Source organism: Mchenga conophoros, linkage group LG15 (assembly GCF_057382185.1).
Source record: "Mchenga conophoros isolate Kocher_MC1m ecotype Shallow Benthic linkage group LG15, M_conophoros_male_GT1.1, whole genome shotgun sequence".
Classification (NCBI taxonomy): domain Eukaryota; kingdom Metazoa; phylum Chordata; class Actinopteri; order Cichliformes; family Cichlidae; genus Mchenga; species Mchenga conophoros.
In genome coordinates, this window is record NC_140540.1 from 2,747,193 (window position 1) to 2,771,803 (window position 24,611).

Genomic DNA, 24,611 nt, shown 5'->3' on the forward strand with positions numbered 1-24,611 from the left:
ATTTACATGAGTAATAAATGGATACCAGTCAAACTTGCCACAAAAGATTTAGTGTTGGTATAAATTCATAATTAACATTCATAGTTTGGGAATGAAAAAATAACCACTGGTGTCAGAGACATCCTTTTGTCTTTCATGTGCTTTTTTCCACCTGTGGTTTCCGGCTAATGAAAGCACCTGTATATATAATAAAATGAATGGATGGATGGATAGCTCTGTATCCATAGCCTGTTTTGAATCCTTAACACATTTCAGCAGTCTTTAACTGGAAGTGTCTTAATGGCAGGACACCAGCAGGAACTTGACCAAAGTAGACAAGATGCTGGGTCAGTACAGGGAGCACACAGACGACCAGGCTGAAGCCATGGCACTGGTGAGATGCCTGTTCTCTTAGATGTCTTCTATTTTATTTTATTGCTGTACTACATATGTTAAGGCTGTTTTATTCTGCTTTATTTAGCTATTTTACGTTATAGAGCCATTTAGGTTTTTTTCTTGAGTTTACACTTGAAGTTAGTTTCATTTTTTAAAATTATTTATTTAGAATTTGATGATCGATGTCCTTTTTTTCCTTATTTAGTTTGTTTTGTTGTCTTTTATTTAAGCTGTTTTGCTGTATGTTTTATGTTAAGGCTACTATAATACAAGAATTTCCCAAAGTTTGTGATAAATAAAGCACATCTTAATTCTAGCAGTTTCACCCACTAATTTATGCCTTTTTATTCAGGTTTTTTTAAGTGAATGACACTCCCAATTTTTTGCCAACTATATGTTTATTAGATCAGTTTCTGCTGACAGCATTATACATCAGTATACATAAGGCAATCAACAAGGACAAACTGTATGGAAAAGAAGGAAAAGCCCCCAGAAAAATAGAAAAATGGGGAGTGACTTCTTAGGGGTCAGTTTGCCAGTTGAACCCATTTATCATACACAGCTGCATGGGGCCTTTGGTAGCAACACTAAGCAGTCAGAGATGGCTGGTTAGAGATGGATCATCAGATGCTGACAGTGAGGTCAAATCCATTCTCTCTAAGTATGTTAAGAAAGGGCCCCAAATACGACACTCCCATTTATGCTTAAAAACAACAACAAAAACGTCTCTCTGCCTCCTTCTAAGTCATTTATACTTTTTCATGCATCAGCTTAGGGAGAACCTAGAGGAGTCAATCAGCCAGCTGCAGACACAGAGGCGATCCAACGGGGTTCGGAGCTCCTCAGCCTCCACCCTGCATACCAGCGACCTGGAAGCTTCCTCAGGATCAGGTATGAAAAAAATGACCAGTAGAACCAGTGATCGAGTTTTGTTTAGTAAGTCTTTTTCAGAGTATGAAAGTGTTCTACTTCCTGCTATATGTTTATATTGTTTGTTAGTTTGCAAAGCAAACCTCTGATAAAATGTATGCTTGTGATTTCAGAAGGCCAGCGTTTCTACCCCACTTCTCCACTTAAGGATTACACGAGCCCTCCAGGAAGGAGGAGGAGGTCTCAATCTGCCAATGTTCGCTTCAAGGAAACAAGCCTGGAAGGAGACGGTGTAAGGAACAACAGACCAGCTAGTGCTTCATTCACGTTCAGCATATTGCCACTAGAGGGCATATTGGGTAGATCCACATAGAGTATGTTGTATAGTCCAAAAAAGTTACTTTTCACTGGCCACAGTGGAAAATGTCATGGGGTCAAGGAAAGGTGTGAAGGAGACTTGATAAGTAAAGAGGAGGATAGTGTACGCTAGACTCCTTTACAGTGTCACAGCGGATGTCTGCTGTATTGAAAAGTACAACATCCACAACATAGATTAGAAAATGCACAACTTACTCCACCTCAGCATGTTCTTACCAGCTGAACAACAGTGGAACTTAAAGGCACTTTGATCAGTTAATACAGCTCATAATCTGAAATTAGAAAGTTTTTATAAATCTGCGTTCTTCTAACAATGCAAAAGCTCAACAAGAAGCCAATTTTATTGTAGTCGTGTAAGAGTTAAACTGTGGTTGTTGCTGTGTGATAAAAATTAAAAACATAGGATCAGGTTGTGGACATGGATGTCATGTTTAATACATGAGCTGTGCTATCTTGTCAGATTTGTTGATCATTTTCAGTCGCTATAGATTATGGGAATGACCTCCTACTTTCCTAAAGAATGGTGTAATGTATCCTCTGCTGATGGAGGTAAAGGAAGCTTTGAAGCACTTTTATTCAGTTTTTGTAGAATTTGTGCAGCTCTTACTGTGACTGCCAAAACAATACTTCTGGGTCATTTAACTTAATTAGAAACCTCCTAAGCAAAATTGGCTGTTCAATTACAACCCATAAGTGCAGTATCGGGTTCTGTGGATGTGTCTCTGCTGCTGCCGTCTTGGTCAGGGATTCTGACTGTGGCTACTGACGTTTTCCTGACAGACTTTTTTGCTGCTATTTAATTTTTTGAATGAAAGAAAGCATCAGGTGATATGCTGATTTATCATCTCCTATTTGAATAAACCTCTTTCATTTGATACATAACAATAGGTTATCTGCTGAACTTGATAAGCGGTTAAGAGGATGGATAGAGAGATGGATAGTTATGATAATCCAGTAACCTAAATCCAGTATTTCAGGGGATTAGTCTGACACTAAATGAGGCTAACAAAAATTAGAAAAATAGATGAACATTTGAATCTCATGAATATTTTTCATAGTGTAGGAGAAAGCTGGTTATTATTTGTCAGTCGGCTATGTCACTTTTATGTGTTATCGTCTTAACTAGTCCTTAATTAATCTGTATGTGTGTTAAATCTCTTTAATGACACTGATGGGACATGGAGGTTGAGGCAGAGTTCAGACAGACTGTCCTGTTTGTTGAGTCCCAACTGAGAAAGTTAAGAGACGATTATCAACAGCAGAACTGAAGATAAGAGAGTAAATAACTCATCTACAGCTCTTATTCCAAGTCAGAGTTTCACAGAATCAGACTGTAAATTTATTTAAGTGATGGGAGTAATCACATTAGTTTGATGGCCCAACAACACAAAAAGGAGCCGGAGGATTGGATTACTCTTTTTAAACATTATATCATTGAACTGTTTATGATTACTAATGGTAAATGGACTGGTTCTTATATACGCTTTTCTAGTCTAGCTGACCACTTAAAGTGCTTTACACAATTTGCCTTAAAAAACACTTTTTTCTAGTGCTTCTATCTAACACTCACACACAGTTACACTCTGATGGATGCATCGGAGAGAGATTTGGGGTTAATATCTTGCCCAAGGCATGCAGACTGGAGCAGATTGAACCGCTCACCTTACTGGTCTATCACCTGAGCTACTGTTCATATAAGATGAGGATTATGGTGTAAACTTACCTCTGCATCCTGTATAATAAATATAGTTCTAGTATTTGTAACAAACCAAAATGCCTCCTGAAACTTTCATTGTCAGGAGGCACAGCTCTCTGAACCAATATGGCATCTGTGTGGTTGCATGTTTTCACTGGACAGCAGCAATCACCTGTAAATAAGACATTTATTACGCCACCTTTGGCCTAATGTGTCAGTTCAGTTGAATTTAAGTCTTTTTATAGCACCAAATAACAACAACAGTTAGCTCAAGGCACTTTATATTGTAAGGTAAGGATTGTAGAATAATAGAGAGAAAACCCGAACTATAGCACAGTCCCCTATGAGCAAACACTTGGCAGTGGGAAGGAAAAACTCCCTGTTAACAGGAAGAAATCTCTGGTGGGACTGGACGAGCAGGGAGGGGCGGCCATCTGCCGCAACCTTCTGGGGGTTGAGGGGAAAACGGGATAAAGGAAACAGTACTGGGCAGAGCCAGAGATTAATAATGACTAATGATGAAATGCAGAGACATGAGTGACAAAGAAATACTGAGTGCATCATGGGAAACACCCAGCAGTCTAGGAGGGCTCAGGGTCACCTGATCCCGCACTAACAACTGTACATGCTTCATCAGAAAGGAAAGTTTTAAGCCTAATCTTAAAAGTAGAGACGGTGTCTGTGTCCCGAATCCAAACTGGTTCCACATGACCTCTTCTAACATGGTGATATGAGGTACTTAATATAAGATGGGGCCTGATTATTAAGATCTTGTATGTGTAGAGAAGGATTTTAAATTCACTGGCAGCCAATGAAGAGTCGCCAGTATGGGAGAAATATGCTGTGTTTCTAGCCCCTGTCAGCGAGAGTGCGCTCACTGCAGCATTTTCCATCAACATCATTTTATTCACATGGGTTTTCATTTGTGTTAGTTTTTCCCTTTCAGATATCTGTAGTGTGTTTTCACGATGCAGCGATGTGGAGCGCCGCTCAGCCGTGCCCTGCTCGTGTCTCGCGTTTTGTATTCAGCGTGGGTTTGTGGCTGTCTCACACAGATTCATACCCTGCACCAGTCCATGAGGGATCTGCGTTGTGACCAGCAGAGACTGTCTGATGACCTGGATAGAGAAATCCTCCGGAGGAACCGGTATCTGAAGTCTGAACATAAAAGCTCATACCTTCTCACACAACACATTCACAATTGAATTTGACAGCTATTGTTTTTATGTTACTGCAAAAGTCATTTTATGGCCAAATCTCCAATAATGGTTTGTTGTTGTCAAGTAGCATAATTAAACCGTTAGCCAGAGCAGCACTGGTGCTAGTTTCTCTTTGCCAAATTAGAAAAGCTGCAGAGTCGTTCAGACACACTAAATACGATTATTCTCATTTGTATTCAGTCTGACTGCATTGACCTCTGAAAAAAACGCTCATTACAATAGGTTGTTTTTTGAAAAACAAATGTGGCTTAGTAACAGCAGACGGCTCTCTTACAGTTTATTAAATTGAAGAGCGATACGTTTCCAAGAGCATTACTATGTATGTCGCACTGTTTTGGTAAGCCACAATGAATGCAAGCAGGCTTTTATAGTCTCTTCTTCTTCACTTCTGCCCACAGAGTCATCAGTTTAAGTTCTCGGCTCTGGGAAGACAGTGTTGGAATATTGATCTTTTACTTTTCATATGCACCGAACATAAAAAAAGTTTTTTGCTTGGGGTTTGCAAACAGAAGCACGGTTTCCATCTCTGTGAAGTCTCCTTAATGAAAAGGTGATAAAAGTGTCACAGGGAACTTAAAGAGACGGCGCCGCGCAGTCAAAACGGATTAGAATTTGACATTTTGAAGTTATTAAAAATCACTCCTACCCAGCGCCGCTGACCAGAGCAAATTGATCCAGCGTCGTATTTCAGCATCCGAAGCTGCATAATTATTTTTTAGTGCTGTCAAATAATGCATTTATGGGTCCTGGAATAGTATTTCCAGTGTTTTGCAGTGTAAATATTTTCAGCCAGCTTGATTTGTCTGTTTTTGTTTTTTCCCTTCTTTTGTAGGGCTGATATTGACACCAGGCGGGCGATGGAAAGCCTCACAGAGCACATGACAGCTTCCCTGAGACAGGACTCAGTGAGTTGTGGCTGTGTATTTCATTGCCAGTACTTCAAGTGTGCTTTCTGGCTCTGTGAATGTGTAAAGAAAAGCGGAGGCATCCAGAATTTAAGGCCATCGCATCACAAATTTTGATGGATGAAAGCTGCTGTATAAAGCATGGAATATGCAAATAGCTGGAGTTTCTGGAATAGAAAATGGCAAAAGACAAATGGCTTCCTCTTTTTTTTTTAAAGTAGGCTCATAGTGCTCCAACTTTAGCAAATATTTCCCTTTAATTTCCAGGCACACAGCTTGTTACTGCACCATCAGTACTGTGACAAATACACAGCCCCACATGACGCCCAATATGTTTAATATTTTTTATCTCATCCTGTCTGTGGGCGTGACAAGATAAAGCTTTTTACAGGTGGATATGATGCTTCCTGATTAGGCAGGGAGGCGCTGCAACGCGAATGTAATACACTCAGTCAGTTATGAAAGATATTTTTATCATCCGCACTTTTAATTTCCTGTTTTCTCATCTATCGCACGCTGATGCCATTCCTGCGCCGGCGCGAATGTTCGCGTGACCCGAGGAGCGCTCATTCTCTCTCTCGCCGTCTGTAGGTGTCGTCTCGTGTGGAGCGGCGTCTGCAGGAGCTGGAGAGAGAGATGCACGGCGAACAGAGGAGCACGGGCGGAGAGAGGAGGCCGGAGCAGCGGGCGGCCGCGTCTGACGAGCCGCAGGAGGTGACACTCCTCCTCGCCACTCACCTCCCACACCTGGCTCTTATCGCTAGGGGCAAGATGGAGGCACATGAATTCAGTGGAACGATTTAACTATAACTAATGACCACATTCATTTATTAGAGACAACACTTAAAAGCGCCAAGTGAATATTAAAGTTATGACTGGCATCCGTGTTACCTGGTGATCAGCAAAGTTGATCTTAATCACAAATATATCTATAATTCATCCAAGATTTTAAAAATGCAAATTCTACAATAGATTATACAGCAACACAGAGTTCCTGTAGTAATACAAGCCTCGTGCAAATGTGATTATATATTTATTCGTGTTCCTTCTGCCGTTGCATAAGAATGTGTTGGTCCGTGTTTCCCACAGATGTGTGTCATGAAATGAGGCGCACACACTTTCAGAATGGAATTATTACCAAAATAATACGTTTCTCTGGCAGATATCTAATTGGACAAACACTTGTGGAAAATAAATGAATAATAATAAACACAATGAGCTGCTTCTCAGTCCAGCTTTTCATCAATCATTGCAGTTTAGAAGGGATAACGACAGCGATCATTCTGCTCCATGTTTTGGGGAAGCATTTGCATTAATATGGAGGACAGCAACAAGCACAACCTGGCCCCGAGCCAGCCAGCAGGCGAACAAGAGATGGAAAGGGTCAGAGCAAAGGACCTACTTTCTTTACCAAATAAGAGCGAGGGGATTGTCCGGTGTTAAATCGCTGGTGTTTTTGTCTAAGACTGTCTAAGACCTCTGTCAGTGCGCCCCAGGGTGGCTGTGGCTACAATGTAGCTGCCATCACCAGTGTGTGAATGTGTGCGTGAATGGGTGGATGACTGGATATGTGAAGCGCTTTGGGGTCCTTAGGGACTAGTAAAGCGCTATATAAATACAGGCCATTTAAGACTGATACAAAAGTGCTGAAAGGAGTGTGTGCCAAATGTGTTTGGATTACCAATAATACACCTCAGCAGCTTACCCAGGTAAAGTCTGTGAATGGGAAACTGCTTTAGAAAAGTTTGGATGGCATTTTAGGCGCAAATAAAGAAGAGTTTGTTTTGCTGCGCAGCATAAAGAAAACAAGCTCAAATTCATCAGAAGAGTGAACACTCAATGAAAATATAATAGATGTTTTGAGGTTTACTGGACAATCAGATTTATTATGTACAGACGGGCTCATCAGCAGTTTCACCTTTAACCAAAATAGTCTTTGAGATCAGTTGGAAAGGTTACACGTTCAAATCTCTCTTTAGTCCTTCTTTGTCACATATGCAGAAATTTGGCTGATGAAAGCATGTCAGTAGCACCTTCCACAAAACAGCGCGGGGCTTTCAGGCAGTCTTTTGTTACACTGGGATTTTCCCAACATAATAACGCTGCCATCTGTGGTACAGAGATATTACAGTGAAAGTATAGTGGACCGTAGAAACAAAAACAGGTTGTCTGTTCAGAATTTGTGGGAAGTCAAAATAAGCATACTTGGTGGGATTAGTGAGCTTCTACAGGTTTAGATACAAGGATGGTTATTCTCCCTCACAAATACAGTTACAGAGCAGGGAAACATCGAGGTTTCTAGTGGCTTTCATGCTTACTGTACCTTCAATAACCGATTCTATAAGGTTCTTAAAGCTCGTTCTGCTTTATGAGACTATAAAACACACTAAGTAATTGCGTTGTTATAGTGCAGATGGTTGCTAAGCAAGAAATTGCTGCTTTCTTATATTTAATGCCAATCACGATCGTTGTCAAGACGTGATTTGTCTAAAAGCACAAGTGGCTGTGAAAGCGCTGTCATTAGGTGCACTTGATGCGCATTATCTTGTGTTATTACTCATTTCTATTGCTACTTTACATTTAACCACACAAACCCTCCACATTATAGATCATCAGCATAATGCCGCTTAATGATATTTCTTGGTTCATCTGTATCTTCTCCCAATCTGTCACGTCTGTTGTATTTTACCGGTGAACCACAGAGGGGCGCTGTGTATCCAGACTGATAACCTGTGTGAGCAAGAGTTTTTCAACACGCTGTGTAGTGATGGTAGCTACCAATTCATTTGCATCCCTCTCCTCTGTCGTGCCCTAATGGGACACCAGCGGGGCCCAGGGCGATGGGAAATAATGCATTTGCCCAAAAATTAAGGGTAAATAAACAAGCATGAGGAAATGAAGAGGAAAATAATCTCTTTCACTACTAAAGAGCAGGAGAGGAGGGAGAGCAGAGGGCACATTTATTCCCCACCGATGGGCCCGCTGTGATGTGAATCAAATAGATGATGAGTCACTTGGGTAGATGTTATTGCTAGCAGCCGGTAATTCATCACCACAGCCCGCTTAGAGTGAGTGGGATGGAGTGGGATCTAAGCTCTTGTACAAATCCACCATGGTGCCAGTATCTCGTTCCAAGAAAAAGGCGATGATGATGGGGGGAGGGCAGGGGATACTGTGATGCAATAGCACTTCTCATGTGTCATCTTTATAGTGTCTCACAATAATACACGGTGTTTCCTGCATGGAATTTTGTTTGTGTGTTTTAGACTTTAGGGAGATGCCAAATTGGAGCCAGTGAAAGAGCGGAGAAGATGGCAGCCAGGCTGCTCAAAGCAGACAGGGAGAAATCCAAGGTAAAGAAACTGAGTGTTAAAGGAGCGTTTTTGCATTAGAGAAAATTTGGGATGATCTAAACGCCTTCGAGAATCTTGGTTTCAGTTTTTGCCGTACTGCTTCAACGATCGTTTTAAATAAGGCATGCAGAGACTTTATTATTGCATTGTAGCTGAAAATGACATTGAAACTTTCTATTTAATGTTACGGTTTTCATAATTGCAGTAATACAAATTATAATGTTTACTTTTTATTTACTGATATAGAAAACTTAATTGTGGCTCAAAATGTGAAGGCTATGATTTGTACTTATTTGACAGATTGTTCATTTTCTTCTTATTTGGGAATTTTTGTTGAACAGATATGTCTATTATTTTCCAGGCAAGGAAAGTTAAGTTTAAAACATTGAATTTGTTTTGATGATTTTTGTTTCGTTCTGCTGTAAGTTTCTGGATTAAACCCTGATACTGTTCAAATTCTGAAACACCTGTTCATGTAAATTGTTTTTGCTTCGCTGTCCTCAGATGGGGCAGGAACTAGAGAGAGCCAGAAGACTGCTGGAACAGTCAGAAGATAGCAGAGAGTCCCTCGTTCAACAGGTTTGTTTGTCCTCTGCCTGATTGTATGTAAACCAGTAAAGCTCATGAGACAAAACAGTAAGATGAGAAGAGACTTTTTGGAAATCTTCAGTGTTGTTCTGCCTGCTGTCAGACAGTCGGATGTCTTTTTTCTGCGTTTTCTTACACGGCTGATGATCCCCAGGTGGAGGACATGCGCTGCGAGCTGCAAAGGACAAGGGAGGAGAAGACGGGGCATGAGAGGGCACGGCTGGAGACTTCTCGGCCCAGTGCTCAGCCACATGGCAGCTATGCTGACAAGGATGGTGGAAGAGGTGGGCTGCAAGGGCCAGGTATTCGGTTGTCAGGGGAGAAGAGAGTGTATGGATGCAAGTTAAATGGATGGTTTTAAAGATTGCTGTGCCAGTGGAAATGGATGCTAAGATTTTGTTTTTTAGGATGACAACTTTCGGGTTTTAAATGTACAGAGTTGTGAAATGAAACACCGACAGCTCTGTTTCCTTCTTTTGCTCAATACTCGGGGTGTTCAGTAAAACACAGCAAAACAGCACAGTTACAAGCGAGCAGCAGAAATGAAACGCAGAGAAGGTGACGCAAGACAACAGAGCAAAACAAAAAATGCAGCCTGCTCACTGTGAAAACTTGAGTGTGGACTTACATTCATTCACAATGTGTTCACAAGATATACTGAAATTTTTAAATCGTGGGATGATTTATCTGTCACGTGGATGCTCGTTTTAAACATTTTCAAATAATAACATCATTGTGTGTAGCTCATCTCTACCAGCCAAAATCTTGGGCTTCCAGTCGATCTATACTTAACTAGGCTTTTTTTACTCATGATGGCTCTGCTGTTGTTTTTAGGGGGGGCTGCGAATCAGAAGAAAGAGGAGCTAAAGCCTCAGTCACACAGGCCTAGAGGGCGGTCAGTGACCACAGGAGCAGGGTCCTATCACTATCAACAACTGTGTACTCCCTGAATGTCTGGAAAGGGGTTGCAGGCTGTTGCCAGGGGAAATCAGTTGTTGTGCAAAGAGGGCGCTGCACGTTTTTGTGATTGCTTTCACAATTTGCGTTGCACTTTTCAGTTCCACTCCTTTGAAAGAAGTTTCTGAGTGTTTGCAGACAAGTCTCCAGGACGTTTTTGGTGCAACCATTCTAACATGACATTTTTTGCAATCTCGTGCAACCTCTTGCCAACTGTGCAGGAAATATGCACTTCTCCCTAGCAACTGGTGGTTACCAGGGAGTCACTGACCCGTCTCTAGAGCTGCGTGAGTGGTGCTGTAGCACCACTCACACAAGCTACCACCAACCTCCAGGAACAATTTGCAAGCAGGAATACACATTTTTCTCTCATGACCAGAGGTTGCGAGGTGGTTGCAGACCAGTCTGTAGGCGTGTTTGACTGGGGCTTAAAACTGTGTTTCATAGAGAGGATGGACACAGAGGCAGCCCAATAAAAGATTAAGAACAGTATTTTTTATATTTAACAGTAAATCATGCAAAGTGTAAAACTACTCTAGTTGAGTTCAAGAATAAAAATAAAGTTAGAAGCTTATCTTACATCCCCCGTTATCCTCGTGTCGTGTTTTTGTGTTTCTGTCTTGAAGGTTTGATTGGTTAATGCAGAGCAAAGTAAAAAGGCTTCAGTGCCAGCAAGAAACAAGATGGTGAAAGGAAAACTTAAATGTTGGTGAGAGGACTGAGAATTTGTTTGAACTACACAGAATATCAAAGATTTATTACCATGAAAGGAGAAAAAATTGAGTGTATATTTGAGAAAAATATTGAAAATCCAACTCTGTGCGTCTGTTTTTTTTGCAACATTGATTTTAGGACATCAAAGTGTCTTTAAAGGCAGTGAAAGCTCCAAAATGAGAGATTCTTTAAGTGTCTCACGTTTTCTAGAAGGTTAGGTTATGTAAGGGTTTGTGCTGTTTAGTATTAGGTTGAGTGAAAGATTATTTCTTAGTTCATAATAACTTCATTAAATCCTCATAGCGTGCTTCTACAAATCAGTACTTAAGTTGTGGAGAATCCTTCATGAGTCGCAGAACTTTTCACTACTTTTGTATTCTGTTCGCCAGATGTTTGGTCGGTGACCAAAGTGACCAAGTCTTTAACTTTAGTGGCCCATGTAGAGAATATCATCCACGGCATTATACCCATTGTGAGCTCTAGGAGCAGTGGGACCACGCCGTGTGGCACCTGGGGGGACCAGCTGTTGCTGAAGGACAGTTTGCAAAAGAATTCTGAAAATAAACTGAGAGTGAATCTTATTACATTTCCCTTAAAAAATAAACCCAAAAACCCGATGCTGTAGCTTACCTGTTGATTGTCATTTTTGTTCCACTTTTTTTATATTTTGTTTCCACCGTGCAGTAACAGCACTCTGGATGTACGTCTGCTGATAGTGGTGTGCATGTGTCAATAGATCGCTCAGACCTGGAAAAGGAAGTGGCAGAACTGCGTGTTCAGCTGTGCAAAGCCTCGGTCCGTGGTGAAGTCGAAGAACTGAAGAGGGCTCTGGACTGTAAAGAGAGGGAGAGGGTCCAGCTCAGCTTACAGTTGAAGGTGTGTGCGAGTCACAGGTGGTTCAAAAAAGAAAGACGGTGCATTTCTCGGGTCGTCTTACTCCAAAGACTAAAGAAGTCTCAGCTGGAGTTCAAACGAACACATCACAAGCATGCTTTTGATTCTGCCCATGCTGCTGTCTCCACCCCGTGCTGAGGTTATGTATGTGGGTCTGTTGCTTCTCCTCCACGGTCGCATCCCCTGCCTGCTCCATACCCCTTGATCCCTTTTATATCGTCAGATGAAGCGACATTTGGAATAGATCAGGAGTCAACAGGCAGTCATTTATCCTTCTCAAACTGGTGCAATGTGTCACTCCCATCACTGAAACAAGATGTAAGAAGAAGAAGGAGGGAAAAAAAGAGTATTGCAATTCCTTGCAAAGTTGGGGCGTTCAAGGCTGCAGTTGGTATCAATAAATTGTTAGTAGAAATAGCTGCACTTCAAGCATTGGCACATTTCTCTAATCTCTGATGTTTCTTTTACTGAAAATGTGTTTAAACACCCACACTTCCCCTATTGCAGAGTAGGTGCTGAGAGAATATGCGGGTGTTTGCATGTATCACCTGGGGCGTCTCGTGCCGTTTTTATGTCTAAATCGAAATAGACGTTGGAAGTGTTTCATTTTTAGTGGTAAATGAGAAAAATGAAGTATAATGAGGAGAATGGGATGGAAGATTCAATTTTTCAGTGGCTGAATTTATATACAGTCTAATAGGTCTATGACTAATCAGTGTATGACTAATTACTCCTAACTGACAGCCTTATTCAGTATAAACGCCTAAACGGCAACAGGGTTACCTTATTTACCCTTGCTTTCCACTTCAAACTTGCAACTTCAAAGAGATTGTGATTTTCTTGTGGATATTACGTTAATCCAGAGCAATTCTTCTTTTAGATTACTTTTCAGACCAGCGATGTAGATAATCCAATTGTACGTAGCGTGTAAACACCCTCAGCCGCCTCTGACCTCTCTCTGTCTTTGTCTTTTGTCTCTTTCTTAGCTCTGTCATGCCAACCCTTTATTCTTTATCTTTACTCTAAATATATCACACCTTTTTTTCTTTGCTTCTCTCCTCCTTTTTCTTTTTTCCTACCCAGCATAAACCCATTATTCCACTCTCCCTTTTTCCTGCTTCCCCAACCCCCCCTCACACTAGCAATAGTCACTCACTGAAATAATCTAAAATGCAATTCTCTGCTCCACAGAGACACACACCTTGACCTTTCTTTTCTATATATACAAGGAATTATCGTCAGACCTGGCGGTGCGAGAACAACAGCAGCAGCGAATGCTGGAACAGCTGAGGGACATACAGGTCGCTTAAATAATCAACCTTTTATACTGAAGTACACTCACATGATGTTTACCTCTTTATTCTAAGCCACAACTTTATCAGATTTGAATATTAAGATGTGAATAAACTAATCCTGTGGTAATAAGATGCTTGAGATTCTTCTTGTATGGGAATGGTTGCACACGATTTTATATTCTAAAGGATGAATATACATTTTATTCATAAATTCAGTCTTCCTTTCAGAGCCGAGGGCAAGCAGAGAGGAGAGAGACGGAGGCATTACTCCTCGAGAGCACAAGGAGCAGAGATGAATTGAAGACCAGAGCCCAAGAGGCTGTGCGCCAGTGGAGGGCAAAGTGCAGGAGACTGCAGAAGGAGCTGGAGGAGGCGAGGGCTCGGGCTCAACTTCATACTGACAAGGCCTCACAGGTTGGTTGAAGCAGATGCTTTCATAGCAGTTTTTTTGGACACAGCTCACAGAAGCAGCTGATCCTGTTAATGTTGACTTTCAGCGCTGAAATAAAAAGCAAGAATCTTAAAACGTCATTGATTCCAGTGAACTGATCTGCCCTGTCTGTAAAACTACATCTTTGCTCTTTTCAAAATGGGCACTCTGCCAATTTTACACATCAAAATTGGTTTCCTTATCTCAAGCAGCGCTTCGCTCTCCTGATTTGGACTCAGCCGGGGTCTAATGAAAGGTGCTAATGAGTGACATTATGGGAAATGTCAGCGTTAAGAGCTTGACCCGTATTAAGGGCCAGAAAATCTAAATATCTCAGCATCCACTGCATTGATTTTGGCTGTTTTCTTTAATCCACCCACTGTGGGTCGAATAACCTTACGGCTGCAGAGTGCTGGATCACTTGATTGCTTCTGCAAAACAACATTTTTCATGAATCATGTGTGAATGTCCAGCCTAGGTTCATATTAATGTGTTCTTTTAACTCTAAAACCACGTGAGAGGCTTTCATCTTTGCAATGAAACGTGAAAAAAGCGTTGTACGTACAGAATACATTGTACTGTGTACAAGATCGTGCCACCGGTTAGCTTTTAATGTGTATTAGCGCAAGTTAAACCAGGACTGCTAAAACCACTTTGCTCTGTTGGCTCTGGTAGTGCTTTCGGTTTATAATTGATCAAAGTGAGAGCTCTCAGGTGAACCACCAAAGGTTCACTGTGGGAAATCTAGCTGGATCTGGTGGGAAACTGCAGCATAAATTCAGCATTAGTGGCAGTTGTGTCTTAAATGCTCCACCTCCGCCCTCTGCTGCTGCTGCTGCTGCAGGTACAGGCTGTGTTACAGCTGGCACCACTGTTAGCTAGAACCAAGCCTCTTTGTTGCTTTGTCTTAGCAGCAGAGTCTGGCTCACGCACAACTTCTGTGACTTTGTTGGTGTGTTGTGAAAAGTGAAGTGATCAATAATGTCTGTACTAAAATGCAGTTATCAGCTTCAGGCAGCAGGGAGAAACAAAACTGTAGCTGTGCTGCTCAGTGAGGTCAGGATACGTGGTTGGATGATGGAAGGCTACAGTTACATACATAATACTGGCAACTAATGTGGACGTAATGGACACCACAAAACTAGTAGTTACAGCCTGTCCTGTTTTCCTGATGTTTCATGTTTGTTAGCAACTTTGTGTTTCTAGCTGTGTTGTAAAATGTGTTTATTTTGTTTAAATGTTTGTTGTAACATATTTTGGGAAGTTTGTATTGCAATTAATTAATTAATCTGAGATAATTCTTGTATGTAGATGGACTTTTAAACCAAATATACAGGAGTCAACAAAAAGCACAATCTGAACTCAGAATATAGACAGAACATTACAACAGGAGTATGAAGCCCTGTGAGCCAAAATCCAGCACAAACAGGAAATATTTGTCCAGTTAATGATTTGCATAATGACACAATTCCCACTGTATGATCCATGTGTTACAAAGCCCAGACCCCAGAGGTCATTGAGCACCTGAGGAGCCTGAATATGTAAGTGTTTGTAAAGTGTAAGGTGAGCAAATGTAATCAAGAACATGCTAATGGTGTGATGTTATCAGCTTCCTGTCCCAAATTGCAATTGTAAATCCTCATAAGAGGCTTGATTGTGATAGATGCTGCTTGTAGACAAGAAAACGTGTAACCACCAGACAGTTCATTGGGTATACCTCACCTGGATCCTTTGTTTGTCTTCAGACTCAGCTTAATGCTTCATGGCTACACGATATAGCAGGGTGCTGGAAACATTCCTCACAGATTTTAATGCATCACACAGTTCCTGCAGCTTCTTTTCAGCTGCATTTATTACGTGAATTTTCTGTTCCACCACATCTCAAAGGTGCTCAACTGGATTCACATGTGGCAGCTGTGGAGGCCATTTGAGTACAGTGAACTCACTGTCATGTTCCAGAACCCAGAGATTATTTGAACTTCGTGGCATCTTTGTGAGAGGATCGGTACACTGTGGTCCTAAAGGCACGGACACATTCAGCAACACCACTGAGGCAGGCTGTGGAGTTTAAAGTGGAGTTGATGCTGGTCATTCTCCTCTGACTTCTGGCATCGACAAGCATTTTTGCCCAGAGAACCGCCTCTCGCTGGATATTTTCTCTTTTTTGGGCCATTCTCTATAAACCCTTGAGATGGTTGTGCAAGAAAAATCCCAGCAGATCAGCAGTTACTCAAACTCTCAGACCACAGCTTTGCCACGTTTCAAAGTCCCTTAAATCACCTTTCTCCCCTATTCCCTGACTCGGCTGTGATGACCATGTTTACGTGCCAAAATGCCCCGAGTTTCTGCCATGTGATTGGCTGAGCCACTTCATTGAATGAAGTGAATTTATATAAACCTTTTATTTTTGGGCTCACTAAAGTAGCTTTGCCAAAATACTCCTTATTTACCTTTTACTGGGCCTTGATACAGTGCTTAGTGACATCAAGGAGAAGGAGGAGTAGAAAAAACTGAATGTGAAAGGATGTTAATCGCAGTCTGACACCAGAAATTTGACCTCTCAGGGATTACAAGTACATCATTTGAAAGTCTGGTGATATTAATATGAGCATCCTCCATTGTAACAATATTTATAAGACAAAGAAATCAGGAAAAGCATAAACATCAGAATCACTGCATCCCTGACTCCTCTCTTTGTTCGTGTTCATTCATCCTTCATTTTGTCTTCGTGTCATAGAGGACGACTTTGTGTCATCGTCCAATTTAAACTTTTGAATAATGCATTTTGAATTCACCCGCCATGACCACAAATAGATTACCGTTGCTTGGTATGTTAAAGTGGTCGTGTTTCGTTAAATAATTAACGCCCGTCTATTGTTATTAGCTTAGACGTCACCCCCCATCGATTCCCATCCCATTCGGACTGAAGGAGTCACCTCCAAACTGGCAGTCAGCACCTTGTGCCTCACAGACAGACAGTCAGACCGACTCCCACCTGGCACACTCGACGTGATGCGAATTAATTACAAAATCATTTTTGCCCTCTTAATGAATTAGGGGAGAGAATCAAGTGCTCAATTAAATGATTAGGCTCTGAGCTGCTGCAAAGTCTCTGCAAATTCCAGTCAAAGCCGGAGTATTAGAAGCAATCTGCCTTGAGCAGACCTGACCATTGTCCCTTATCGAGAAGCTGAGTGCAAGCATTTTCCTATCAGTGCAGGAGCTGGTACTGGATATGTTTCCCCCCGCTCCGTCTCTCTGTCACTCTTTCTCATGCACTCATCATCATTGTCAGAGCTCTTCTTTGTACACCATCTCCCTCCTCTTCTTCATTTGTCATTCTTCATTCATCTTTTTTTTCTCTTCCTCTACCCGGCTCGTTCTCTTTATTGCTCCCGCTCTCTCTCTCCCTCCAGGCAGCCAGGGAAAAGGAAAACTCTCAAGCCCAGCTGAAGGCGCTGAGCCAGCAGACTGAAGCAGCCCGCAGGGAGCTCGCTGAAATCCTAGGCCGCTTGGCCCAACGTGAAGAGGAGCTCCACCGCAAGGACGTGGAGCTGTCGGAGACACACCAGCGCCAGTTGTCACTGCAGCAGGAAATCCGGGAGGTGTGGGGTCCAACACCCAGATAGATTTCTCCTTCTTCATTATTTTAATTACTAGGATTTTAAAATATGCAGCAGTGTTTTCAAATGTCTAGCACTGCAGGGATTTTATTGAAAAATCTCAATCGAGTAATCTGAGTAATTCCTTTTTAATTGCTTATTTGTTTTTTATTTTTCATGTAAAATCCAAAAATCCATATAAGATGTTGCATTAGAGTCATTAAAGAGCTGTGATAAGATCCTAACAGGACTCCCAACCCCAGGTGAGGGAGGCCTCAGCCACCCTCGAGGATGAGACTCGGCGTCAGGCCGCCGTCCGAGCAAGACTGAAAGAAGAGAACCAGAGGCTGCAAGAACAAGCTGACACCCAAGCTCGCCGTTTTCAGAGGGACCAGGACGCACATGCTGAGCTCCAGGCTGCCCTGAAGCAGATGACTGCAGCCCACGCCCAGCTCGCCCAGCGGTTGTCTGAAGAGGAGAACTGCAGGAAGGAGCTCCAAAAGAGCACATCAGAGCTTCAGGCCAAGCTGACAGCGCTACAGGAAGAACGGACTGTGCTCAGCAAGCAGCTGCAGCTCGAGAGAGAGGTGCATCAGAAGGAGCTAGACGGCTTGAAGGCCACAATGGAGGACAGCAATGCAAAGAAGGCTCGTGAAGTGCAGGACATGCTACAGGTCTGCTGTCAGGAGCGAGACGAAACACAGGCACAAATGAGAGAGCTGAAGGTAGCTGTGATCATTAAGATGTTGTACAGCTAATGTGGAAATGGATAGCTTAGTATAATCACCGGTATCAGCAAGAGTGAAAAAATCCAGAGGCATTATTTACACGAGTGTCAGTTAGCTGTGTGGTAACTGTTAACAGCCCAGAAATAATCTGACACATAATCTTCAGGCTTTTTTTGAGGATTAAGCAAAATACAAGAAATACATTATTAACTTTGAACAAAACTATTCTTGCTCTTTTTAGTCTTTGTTCTGGGCTAAGCTGCTCGCTGTAGCTATTTATTCTCCAAATCCAAGAATTCTCTCTTTTTAAATATTCCTCATCAAAGCTAAACTCTAAAAACTGCATCAAATGCTTTTATTTTGTCAAACCTTTTCAGATGTTCAAGGTGTCCCTACCCAGGCATGGATCACAGGGCGCCAAACTTTAATTGGCATTTCTACAAATTCAGTGCAGGGTAACGTACCCCAGCAGCTAAACATCTGGTATATTTCCGACCCAGTGAGACACAGACTAAATTCTCATTTAGCGTAATTTTCTTCATTGGTCGTGACCCTGTCCTCTGAGTACTGGTGAATCGAGGATAGCTGAGCTTTTAATGGTGTGTGGTGCCCTGTGGATCTGTGGGGCCATTCTACAGCTCCAAGCGTGAATATTTAAAAACCCAGATATCAGACCCCCTAAAGTCTCATCAAGGCACTGTTGGAGATAGGAACTTCACTTGACTCGGTCCCACTGCACCCACACCCCCCTCCCACCTTCAGTATCTCCAAAGATGAGCCCTCCCGGGTACATTGTTTCTTAAGGGGCATGGTCCTCCCTGATATGGCTGAGTTTAGCCCATTAGCTGCGCTGAATGGCATTAATATCTGACATAGCTCATTGTAATGGTGCCATTTCCAAGTGCGGTAAGGACAAGGGCGTTTGCTGGAATGTTTTTAAATATGAGCCTACAGGGGCGGCAGATGTCCCTCAGAAGCCCACCCAATATTCACGTATCATAGCCAGAAGCCTGTATTACAGTTATGACACAGTCAACTGTCAGAAATGGCTTAAAATATTCACATTTCCATGTCCTTGTCCTCTTACTCATGATTTCTCCTCCTCTCCCTCTCCCCTGCCTCGCTCTGTCTTAATCGCTCTCCTTCTGCTTCCCTCCACTTAGAATTTATTTGCTTTTAATGTTTTTCCATTTTTTCCTCTGTTTGTGTCACTCCCGGTCCTGAATAATTGTCATTCATTCCACTTTACTGTATCCTGTGTAGTTATTACGTTATTATTATATATAGAAAGCTAAAATCTGAGGCTTGCCTTTGCGAGCTTGAGCAGGACTCGTTATTCGTTCTCTTGACCTGTTACTTGATGTTCTCTGGCTTTGCAGCACATAATGTCACGTTGTATTGTGAAATCAGCTTTTACTTGCAAGAACTGACTTAAGATGTTTGGATCCACTGATAAATTTGGCGCATAAATTAAATCTGGGTTCAAATCAGTGACATGAGAACTTGTATCTGTTCTGTTTACTCATGGTATTCCCAGAACTGCCACCTGTTTAGTGTTGATAATTTTTTACCCCGGATAAACCGCCCGTGTTTATGATCTCGAAATATTACCTGTGTATCATGGCATTAAAAACATCCACTCTCTTCTAGGCAGATGCAGCGTCAGACAAAGAGCTGTGTGGGGCGCTGCGCATCAAGTTGGACAGGATGAAGGATGAATGTGATAAGCTGGCAGCACAGCTGAGCACAAAAGAGGAGGCGCATGCACTTCTCCACAGAAAATACCAGCTACTCAAACAGGAAGTGGAAGACAAAGTAAGCCTGGCTTCTTTGGGCGTGCTTTTTCCAAATTCTTCGGTTAATATTACGGGCCAGTTGTTAATATATGTGTGTGTCTGTGCAGATGTTACGTTTTAGGAATATATGATATTTGTTGCTTGATAGAAACACAAGACATTTGGCTATGAGCAAGCAGTCAGCGACTGCGTGACAGAAACTGGTTGCTGTTGCAGTTAGGTCCATATGTTTCTGGACACTGACAGGATTTAACCTCTGTACACCACCACAGTGGATTTTAAATCAAATATGACTCAGGTGCAGCCTTTCACCTTTGGTTCACAGGGTTTAACAAAATTATTGCATTAACTGTTTAGAAATGGGATTATTTCTCTCACTCTCAGCAGAGATCATCATCATCAGCACTTTTCCCCAAGAATTGGTGACTTTTTATAACCTTTTTCGCAAGATTCTTCCCCAAAAAGTGGCTGCAGGGAATATCTATAGACAGTACTGTTATCTATAGACGGAGCCCTTACACCCATTGCTCTCCAGCAGCGATAATAACGCTTAAAAGTATAACTCAGTGCTGCAACATTTCATTCCCTTTTTCGTGATTCTTTTTCAAATTCCCAACTGTGGGAATTCTTGCTTTAGCTCAGAGTGAGGCACACCTTCCAGCAGCACTGAGGCTGAGTTCAGTTTGTGAGAGAGACACTGTGCTGCTTCTAACTTTCCCGCTGAGCGATTTCAATCCAGCTGTTTAACCTGTGTGTATCATTTAGTCAGATGGTAAAATCTGAGCCCATCAGGCTTCGACTTTCCACTGTTCAGAAGGTGTTCAGGACAGATAATCCAAACATAAGAAGAGTTCCAGGGGTTAAGTGGTGCCAAATCAGCACTATTTTAAAGAGTCTTTATCAATATGTCCTTAGTGGCTTCACAACAGCTGATGAAGTATTGAATCCCAATTCACCTCTTTGACAGGACCCTGATAAGTTGCATGGGTCTTTTTCACAGGAACCATTTATTGATTTGAAATCGTCTGCATGCAGAAAAAGGGCTCTTATTAATGTAACATGGGCAGTTTATTATCTCAGGGACAGGGTAATGATCCATGTTCCCAGGGCAGAACTGATCACTTGGTTTCCATCCTTGAATGTATTGATTGACTGTGTCCTGGTAGAGACCCTGAAACTACTGTAGCTAAAGAAACGTAGTATCTGCTTTTTGAGAGGAAACGGAACAAGTCTCTGATGCCCACGGTTTTTTGTTAGTCTGAATGTGTTTATTGAGGAAAACCAGAACATCTGACAATAATCTTGTAACAGGTGACATAAATGTCATTTATGCTACGAAAGAAGAAAAAAAGTTCTTATCAGTGTCTTTTAAACTACAATGGCATGAATTGAAACACCTGCTAATTTGCAGCACCTCTACTCCGCTCGGCTGTCTGCCGTTCTCCACAGGTCAGGTCAGCCGAGCGGAGACGTGTTTCGGAGTCGGAACTTGTTAAGTTGGAGCAGAAGGTGTTGGAAATGGAATCGGAGCAAGAGGCAGTCCTTACATCTTTGGGCGAGGAACTAGACGCAGCCTGTCGCAGCCTGGCTAGGAACGGCGAAGACAAGCTCCAGGTATTTCCTGCCTATTACATTTTGTTTGTGTTTTGAATGGTGTTGAATACTGTCAGCTTGCTTTTATACATTCACAGCACATTTGACAAGCACGGATCATTTTCTAAGTAACAATCTAGTCCTGCCAGTCCACATACTCTGGAGAAACGTGTATAGTCCTTCCGGTCGTTGCTGCACTAGATGCAAACTTAAACAGTCTCTTGTTAGGTTTGCCTCTCTTGTCGGTTCATGCTGGACAGTGTGTGGCAAGAGTAGGTCTCTACAGGCTGGAGTGTTAGTGACAGCAGCAGTCTTGTTTTGTCCCACTGTTTGCTCAGTTGTTGTTAACTGTCAGAATAATAACATTGACTTGTGCTGAAGAGACCTGTTCTTGTATTGTGATTTTGCATAAGGCTGTGTCTTCTGTTTATTTGCCAGTGGCAAGAATAACAACTATTTTGAGAACCTTGGAAAGTATTTTACAGTTGGTTACAAGTTTTACCTGATAAGCTTGTGTGTGTGTGTGTGTTGTTGTGCTTATATAAATGTTGCATGTGTGTGTTACCAGAGACAGAAAGTCCAAAGGAAATACTCGTTATGACTCATCTGTTCTATGGCCTCTGTCCTTATGTCCAAAAATCCATGATGAACAGACACACATGAAAAAAAAACATGAAAATCAAGCTCAGACTTTCTTTAACGTCACAGAAAGTGCAAAAGATCAAGTTTGCATGTCTTTCATGTTTTTCTACAATGTCCCATCTATTTCAGATGGAAACGTTTCTAAAGCAAATATTTAGCGTAACGTCTGTGACAGGTCAGGTTGACAAGGCTCATTAATAACAACTACGACTGTAGTCTGACAAAGTAAAGGAGCTGAGAAGAGGTTCTGCACAGTGAGACAGGAAATGAAAATGGGGAGAAAAATAGTAGTAGTGAGTGTTGTGGCTCATTGTGTAAATGTGAGCATCTTTGAATGAAGTCTTGAGGAAAATGAATATAAAAGTGAACTGTGTCATTGCCTTTTAACAGACTGAAGCATCCACGTTCCATACCCCATATCTTATTTGATCTATTTATTTATCACCCACCTGTACATAACCATGCACTTATAAATCTGCTTATTAGACTGTAAAGCCTCCACACTACCTACTGAGTGTATTCTTTAACCCCCCACCCCACCCCCACCACCCACTTCGCTTAAAGCTAGTTTTCCTCTGCTGCTCCAGGCTAATGAACCCTGGCTGCTCTTATCTGCTCTTATAGATTTCTCCAGCTGGTCCTGCAGTGCTGCAGTCAAACATGCGAGCCAACACCTTTCCTCCTCTGTAATCCATGATGCCGAAAGAAGTCAATTTATAGCGATCGGGCTAATGGGGGGATCATTAACGGTTAAAGGGTGGATTAAGTTTCAGCTACCTTATGATACCCTCCTTCCTTCCTTGATTTTAAAAGCACTAAGAAGCAGGAAGTTTGAATGTGGTGTAAAGATATTTAAAGTCCAAGAAAAAACAAACTTTGCTGAATACAACTTTAATTGTAAGACGAGTCAGGTGATATTTTTATGCCAAAATGACTCATATATGGCTTTTCTACTGTATTTGAGCACTGAAAGCAGCTTTATGCAAAATGTCTCATTCACCTCTTCATGGTGCTTTGGACACATTAATCAACTAACAAGAATTTAGTGGACAGGTTACGGTTATGGTCAGTGAGACCTCACAAAAGGTTTCAACTGTAAACGTTAACAGGTTGTAGCCAAAAGGTTTAAGGGCTGCGAGAGTTGAGGCTCGGGTGTGAAATTCATGGTATTCAACGGTTTTATCGGTTTTTATCGTTATTTTTTAACCGTTTTTATCGTTAACTTGGTTTCCCTGGGTCTTTTCCCGTGTGTTATGAATAAATCTTCTCTTTTTTGGTACCGGTACTAGTTTTATTCTGTTGTGTTTATCCGCGACACCTTAAAGGCCGGTCCATGAAAATATTGTCGGTTTGTAGCGCAAAAACTGTTGGGGGGCCGCTGAAGTAACAGACAAATATAATATTTCAGTTTCACTCACCAGGACTGCAGGAAAGAATTCCTTGGATGACACGTCATGTTTGTTGTTAGATAATTCCATTAAAACCAATTGAAAAAGGCACCAGCACCACCAACATGCCTGAGAGCTCCAGTTCAGCGACTTGAACTGTTTGAGGTGACAGATGATGGCAAACATGTGGCACGCCTGTCAAAGTCAAGCCAGTAACTGAGACCTGAGCTGGTATCCTTGTGACCTGTGTGCATAAAGGCCCCGTCTGTAAACATGTCTCTGATTGCTAGTTGGACGTCTGTGGGATTGTCTCTGTGGCCACCAGAACTGCGTCTTTTTGGCACTTCCACATAGGCATCATTTTTTCTTCTTCTCTTTAGTCTCATAATTTACCACAGCATGGCAACACAGTCATTTTGGTTCTTTTCCTTAAACGCTAACCTTGTGAGTCATCTCCTTTTATAATAAACCCCTGTGTGTCTTGTCTTTCAATTGTGGTTTATTTTATGCTCCCACTCTTCTGTTTTGGGCTGAGCTGCATCAAAGATCTGTGTTTAAATCCAACTCGAGACATCTGTCGTTATTTTTTTCTCTCCCTTCCATCTTCTCTCCTCGTCTTTTCATAAACTGTTTAATGAAGAGTAATGCTGGTAATCTCTATGAAAACATCTCTCTGTGTCCTCTCCATTTGCTGTTGGTCTTAACGTCTCTGCCTTTTTGCTTCTCGAAATTCTTCCCAGCTTTTCCGTCGTCACAGTGGGAGGCGCAGCAAACACACTGTAACCAAAGACGCACAGCCACACATTTATTCGCCGTTGTGAGAGAGATGTAAACCGGGTAGTCACACATTTAAATTAGCGGTGGCAGATGCTTGGAATCCGCTGCTGTGCTGCTGTGAGGAATAGTGGTGTTTCTTTCACTTCAGGCCTTTCACAGCACTTTCAACTCCCAGCCTACTTGTTCAGTTTTTCAACAGTTTCACCTCCTTTTTGTCTGCTACTCTGCCGTGTGGCCTTTGATGTTTTTGAAAAAAGTAAAGAGAGCGTGAGCGAGAAGCGCAGAGGCATGTTTTATCCTCCCACACAGTCACATGCTCTGGTGTATGGCTGTACGCTCCCTGAGACGGGGACCTCTGCACAGCGGTGCTCTGTTGCCGTACTTTGAGCTGCCGTGGCAACAACTTGGGA

General features: G+C 42.1%; 1 protein-coding gene across 6 annotated transcripts in view; it reads left to right on the forward strand.

Moving 5' to 3' along the window:
- The window catches only part of cep128 (centrosomal protein 128), a 79,134-nt gene that overhangs the window by 34,502 nt on the left and 20,021 nt on the right, over positions 1-24,611 (forward strand). For 2 of the 6 annotated variants that reach the window (XM_085246658.1, XM_085246654.1), the window contains 16 exons: positions 287-373; positions 1,146-1,266; positions 1,419-1,537; positions 4,375-4,475; positions 5,372-5,444; positions 6,036-6,158; positions 8,711-8,797; positions 9,302-9,376; positions 9,540-9,687; positions 11,793-11,932; positions 13,180-13,251; positions 13,474-13,659; positions 17,092-17,280; positions 17,541-18,002; positions 19,656-19,820; positions 21,251-21,415. In XM_085246658.1, the coding sequence (XP_085102784.1) occupies positions 320-373; positions 1,146-1,266; positions 1,419-1,537; positions 4,375-4,475; positions 5,372-5,444; positions 6,036-6,158; positions 8,711-8,797; positions 9,302-9,376; positions 9,540-9,687; positions 11,793-11,932; positions 13,180-13,251; positions 13,474-13,659; positions 17,092-17,280; positions 17,541-18,002; positions 19,656-19,820; positions 21,251-21,415 (2,280 nt within the window). In that variant the 5' untranslated portion in view covers positions 287-319. The remainder of the gene's footprint in view (positions 1-286; positions 374-1,145; positions 1,267-1,418; positions 1,538-4,374; positions 4,476-5,371; positions 5,445-6,035; positions 6,159-8,710; positions 8,798-9,301; positions 9,377-9,539; positions 9,688-11,792; positions 11,933-13,179; positions 13,252-13,473; positions 13,660-17,091; positions 17,281-17,540; positions 18,003-19,655; positions 19,821-21,250; positions 21,416-24,611) is intronic. The other 4 variants (XM_085246656.1, XM_085246655.1, XM_085246660.1 and 1 more) reach the window with 4 other exon arrangements.